Raw genomic sequence first — 6434 nt, 5'->3', positions numbered from 1 at the left:
ATTTAAGTCTGATGTAAAAACATATTTACCATAATTCAAAAGTTGCCTGGAAAAGATTACTACTTAGCAATAAGGCAACCTATTGTACTCTTTCTCATTCTCTTTTGGTTTGTATTTCCTGTGTGCACACAAATAATAGGTATATCCATCGCAAGATGAACTAAGAACCCGCACCTCACCGAGCTTTCTGTTAGACCAACGTGATAGGTGAGCCGTATCTCCGTCTATAATGGTCGAGCCAACTGTGTTAGTGAAAACTGTACTAAAGATAAATTAATAACTCATTGGTGCAAGTCCGCTGCCGGGGTTTGAACCGACGCTCCCCGTTTGAGAAGCAAGTCGGTGTACCGTCACGAGTACTATAATAATATGTATTCACTTTGAAAACATCCCCACTAGGGTCGATTAATTCTTTCAAATATTTTTCCTCTCAGACGACGCCCTGAGCCGAGGTTCGCGCCCAACTGGGCACCCTCAGGCCTGTTGTCTTAAACGTTGTACCGGGTGAGAGCCTTCAGCGCTCCCCATTTGTCCGGCCAAGTAGTTAATGCCATCTGCGGCAAATCTACAATAAGTCACGACAAAAAAAAACATGTCAAAAGAATAAGAATAAGAATAATTTAGTCACATTAACTTTCTGACAAATTAAACCGTAAGTCTCATTAAATGTCAAATATGATAGTGCGACAGGGTTCTAAAGAGGGTACATGATATTGCTCATGACTGTACTACAAAACCAAATAACTAAGTACAGTTTAGTCTAGTTAAAAATAAACCTATTCTTCTGAAATACTATATTAACAGCTGAAGCAGTTTCATGACTTAAACCAATTATCCTCCGGAAGGTCAAACTGACTGATAGATTTACAAGTCGAGGTTAAAATAACTGTTCGGTTAAACATCGGATTGTTAACCTCGATGTTATGTGATAATAACAGCAATTTGTCGTTTCTTAATAGGTTGCTTATTAATATCTAACCTACATTTAATATAATTACATATAAATAAATATACTGACGGACGCAAGTCAATATATTTATGAAAACATTATGTATGTACGTAAAAATGTATCTCTCCTTCCGAGAAACTGTGAAAGGCATACTTACAATACAAGGAATAAAAATAAAATTGCTATTCAAAATTCTAGATTAAGTAAATGAAATTCATCTGTTTTGGGGTTATTTCTACGTTTTTACAATAAAATACCAGATTATATTATAATTTGTCAGAAAATTAATTTAAAGCTCATGTGAAGCTTACTTTATGTAAAAAAGCTTATTATAAGATTAACGATTACCTAAATATTAATAAAAATGCCTGGTATTAAAATGTGTTCCTCTACTTATTAAATAACTTATAATGTATACCTAAGTTGATTTAAAAGATGTGTTGCTGTTGCAGTTTCTTGTCATTTCTTCTCCTCAGCCATGCCTTGCGAAATGACGTAGATTCATAAATGTTAAATTAACCGTTAACAAGTTTATCTGTGATAATTACGTTGAATAAATGATTCTAATTTCTGATATCGTGCTTCATCACATTGTATCAGTGTTAAATGGAATCAAGATTTATGCTGACCTCATGCTGACCTAAACAAGATTTTAATTATTATAATTTTGCGACTCAATGCTTTTTTTTCTTCTTTTTTTTTTCGAATTTGCCAAATGAATAAATAAAAAATAAATTAAAAAAAAAAAATAATACATAAATAAATAATTAATATTTTTTAATTAAATTAATGAATAAATTGTTCTAGAGCAATAAGGCCGCCCAAATTGTACTGTATTCATGTGTTATGTCTGATTGTTGAAATTTTCGTTCTGTGCAATTAAGTATATTTGATTTGATTTGATTTTGATTTGATGAATACATACCATCATCAGCTCCCTAGCATTATCCCGTTTTTCACATGGTCCACTTACCTAACCTGAAGATTTGACAGGTCCGGTTTTTTACAAAAACGACTGCTTGTCAACCTTCCGACCTGCGAAGGGAAAACCAGCCCAATACAGGTTTCATTTCAAGGTTAGCTGGAAGAAATCCCAATTAGGGATAAGCACGCCTATGCTTTATGTAAGGGTAAATTACCTGTTTCTTTGTATTTTAATGCAATATCTTTATATCTTTATTTTTGTACCATTAAAGCCTTAAATATATGACAATATTTGTTACATTTATAAATATGTGGTTACAGGCTGTGACATAATTGCTATGAGTCGGCTGTGTTGTCCCTAAAAGTTTTAAAACTATACAAACAAGCAAACAAATTAAATGTTTTACTGGGTATAATTAATCCAAGTAAGCGCTTCCCCTTAACAATAATCAGCAATTTAAATCATGATGACGCGTCATTGTACTTCACTCAATGTCCAACACAATACGAGTAAGTTTGTCGTAAATGAAATGATTATAACTATTTATAACATATTATAACACACAACTCAAAAGAAAGAAAGAAACATTTATTACTCCCGGACACCACAGACACAGACAGACAGGTACATTACATTCAAACACAGCACTTCTTCTATCGTGTGAGTTGTGAGGTGGATTACCAACCTCATCTACCCTGGTGTCAGGGTTATTATTGAGCCGCCAAAGGCCCCTGACATCAGTTAGTAGTAACCGGGACCACCGGCTTACCGTGCCTTCCGAAGCACGGATCAACTTACTTCTGGACAATCAGATGACCAGCATGTAATGCTCTAAACAAACTAGGGATCACAAAGTGATTTTTGTGATATGTCGCCACCGGGATTCGAACCCAGGACCTCCGGATCGTGAGCCCAACGCTCAACCACTGGACCACGGAGGCCGTGGAAATGATAACAACCGAACATAGCATTACTTTCAAGAAGAACGTAAGAAGTTTACGATAGAAGAAGAAGTCAAATCGGCCATCATAGACACATAGACACATAGTTTAAATGTACTTTTAAAACGTCCTTTGTTTGAAGTGACGTATATTATTTGTTAACAGCCTCCGTGGTCTAGTGGTTAGAGCGTTAGGCTCACGATCTGGAGGTCCGGGTTCAATTCCCGATGGGAACATTGTCGAAATCACTTTCTTAGACTGTCCTTTGTTTGGTAAGGACTTTTCAGGCTTGAATCACCTGATTGTCCGAAAACGTAAGATGACTCCGTGCTTCGGGGGGCACTATTAGCCGTAAAAACACCTCCACCAACCCGCAGTGGAGCAGCGTGGTGGAGTATGCTCCATACCCTTTCCGGTTGATTGACGGGAGGCCTGTGCCCAGCAGTGGGACGTATATAGGCAGTTAATGTAAAAAAAATATTATTTGTATTGTTTTTGACGTGACTTATTGTAGATTTGCCGCAAATGGCATTAGCTACTTGGCCGGACAAATGGGGAGCGCTGAAGGCTCTCACCCGGTACAACGTTTAAGACAACAGGCCTGAGGGTGCCCAGTTGGGCGCGAACCTCGACTCAGGGCGTCATCTGAGAGGATCATATATCTGGACGATTGAATCAACCCTAGTGGGCCGATAGCGATAAGCGCTGAATGAGGAAAAACGTCGACCACGCCGGCGGGGTCAGTGTCAGGGTTCAGAAGGTTTGTTGTCGCGTGCTGATTGGCCGCATCTATGACTAGACTGATCGGGAAGTGACTTGGAGACCAAGTTAAAATGCTTCAATAAACCAAGGTTTTCCTAGACCGTGGAACGATTTTTAATTAAGTTACCTTGAGGTATTACCACACCGCAGACACTTCATACAAAACACCTCGTTTTACACAGACACTACACATTGACGTTATCGCACACGCGCATCTGTGTGTGTGACGTCTGACACCATACAATTCAAGTCTAAACTATATTCGACGGGGGGTGAGGTAAACTTAGCTCAGCCGCTGGTGGGGAGCGGAGAGTTGCCATACGTAGTATTATTCCTTAGGTAAGTTCCTATGGGATATACACGGTGTAAGTGACATCGTAACGAATACTGAGGGGGATGATTCAGCTGATTATTCCGAGTTAATATCGAGTGGAATTTTCCATCGCAAAAGTATAAAATTGAAAATAATTAAAAAAACTAAAAAATATCACGAATTTTGCGAATTACAAATACTTACATACGGTAGGCATACAAGTAGGTATGGGTGTTAGCGACACCGTAACGAATAGTGAGAGGGATGATTCAGACCATGATTCTGAGTTGATATCAAGTGGAATTTCCTGTCGGAAAATTCATGAAAATTTTAGAGTTTTTCTTAATTAGTTTCCGTTTCATGCTTTTGCAACGGAAATTTCCACTTGATATCAACTCAGAATCATGGTCTGAATCATCCCTCAAAGGTTTCGTTACGATGTCACTAAAATTTTCGATGTCACTGTCAATTTTGTGATTTGTCCCCACCGGGATTCGAACCCAGGACCTCCAGATCGTGAGCACAACGCTCAAACACCACACGGACCACGGAGGCCACGACCCAACGGCAATACGCCGAAATTCCATTACAATGAAATTCCAAATTCAATTATCCATCATTATGTCAACAGATGTAACGCGTGACATTGTCATTTTATATTTTGACATAATCTGTCATCAAAAGTTAGCCGTATTTACACTATTTTTGAATTGACATTTATTTTGAATTGTTTTTCCTATAAATCCGTTTGTGTTTTTGAATCAATTTCTGTTTTTTGAAACAAACTTTTATCGTGTGTCATGGCGAAAAAGGATAAAAAAAAGAAGGTACTTTGCTTACTCATAATCATCATTAGGTAGTTCAAATTCAAATTCAAAAATATCTTTATTCAGTAGGTAACATAGTTACACTTTAAATCGTCAATTTTTACATAACGAACGTCTCATCCGCCTAAAACTACTGCAGCTTCTCACAACCTGTATAGCCGGGGAAAAGAAGCTGCAAGAAAAACCTCGGCATAGGGCCCTAGACGTTCTTTAAAAAATAAAATAAAAAGTTGTAAGGTCAAGGGACCTCACCAACTTGTGCCCTGTTTATCAAAACTTACAAGCCCTGTATTAGAAGGGGTACGTATCATAATATATAATTTCAAAATACATAATATGGTTGGAATATATAAAGTTAAAGTATCGGAAATCAAAATATATAATGCATCAAAATATATAAAGTTATTTGACATAATTCTAAATTTCTAAGTTTGAATAAAGATTTTAAATTTATGCATTATGATACGTACCCTATTAGAAGACATTTTCATGTAAAAATTGCTATTATTACAAGAATACAATACAATACAAATATACTTTATTGCACCACAATAAAAGGAAATATTTACAATAGACTCATAACCTGATTGTCGTAAAAGTAAGATGATTCCGTGCTTCGGAGGGCACGTTAAGCCTTTAAAACACCTTCCCTACGAGCAGCGTGGTGGAGTATGCCCTTACGCATGATCGAGGGGACGCCTGTGCTAAGCAGTGGGACGTATATAGGCTGTTTATATTTTGTATGTTTACGATACTCACTTAAGTAATGTATTTTCTTTTGTTTCAGGATGAAGAACCAGGTAATTATGAACATTTCGCTGCTATGCAATATCTATAATAGACGTAGACGTAGCATCACGGCCTATATACAGGGTGTTAGTGACATCGTAACGAAAACTTTGAAGGATGATCCACACGACAGGATGATCCCCCTCAGTATTCGTTACGATGTCACTAACACCCTGTATACACCTACTCCACTCCTCGCCAGTTCCAGCACAGGCCTAAACCAATGATTGTCGAATTTGTTTTCGAGTTCATGTTTGGATTATAAATTATTATCACGTGGTCAGCGGTGAAGGAAAACATCGTGAGGAAACCCACATTCCCGAGAAATGCTTTTTCGGAGTGTGACCTAACCTGTATTGGGCTGGTTTTCCCGTCAGAGGTTGGAAGTTCAGACAGGCAATCTCTTCTGTAAAAAACCGGACTTGTCAAATCGGGTTAGGTTAGCGGACCCTGTGAAAAACGGGATGATGATGAATTTGATACTTCCTGCAGTGGCCCCGGTCATCGAGGAGGCGATGGAGCCTGAAGAAGAGAAGGAGGAAGTCCAGTATACTGATACGAGCTATACGAGCGCCTCATTCGAGAGTCTGCCACCACCACCTGTGGTTGAAGGTAGTTTTTTTTTTTTTTGTAATTTTTTACTTATTGTAGATTTGCCGCAGATGGCATTAACTACTTGGCCGGACAAATGGGGAGCGCTGAAGGCTCTCACCCGGTACAACGTTTAAGACAACAGGCCTGAGGGTGCCCAGTTGGGCGCGAACCTCGGCTCAGGGCGTCGTCTGAGAGGAAAAATATTTGAAAGAATTAATCGACCCTAGTGGGTCGATAGCGATAAGCGCTGAATGTGGTTGAAGGTAGGACACACAAACAGCCTATAGCAGAGTACAAACTCTGCACATACGGAGGGGTTAAAATGGCCACATCG

At 38.4% G+C, this 6434-nt stretch overlaps 2 protein-coding genes across 2 annotated transcripts in view; both read left to right on the top strand.

The window, feature by feature from the left end:
• The window catches only part of LOC126379146 (scavenger receptor class B member 1-like), a 149889-nt gene that overhangs the window by 130511 nt on the left and 12944 nt on the right, over positions 1 to 6434 (top strand). The window lies entirely within an intron of this gene.
• LOC126379293 (dynein axonemal intermediate chain 7-like) overlaps positions 6002 to 6434 on the top strand; it is a 51385-nt gene continuing 50952 nt past the window's right edge. The window contains exon 1 of the mRNA XM_050028000.1: positions 6002 to 6118. Coding sequence (XP_049883957.1) covers positions 6022 to 6118 — 97 coding nt within the window. The 5' untranslated portion in view covers positions 6002 to 6021. The remainder of the gene's footprint in view (positions 6119 to 6434) is intronic.

The sequence above is a fragment of the Pectinophora gossypiella genome, chromosome 28, assembly GCF_024362695.1.
Source record: "Pectinophora gossypiella chromosome 28, ilPecGoss1.1, whole genome shotgun sequence".
Lineage (NCBI taxonomy): Eukaryota > Metazoa > Arthropoda > Insecta > Lepidoptera > Gelechiidae > Pectinophora > Pectinophora gossypiella.
This window is presented reverse-complemented; position numbering and strand designations above follow the sequence as displayed.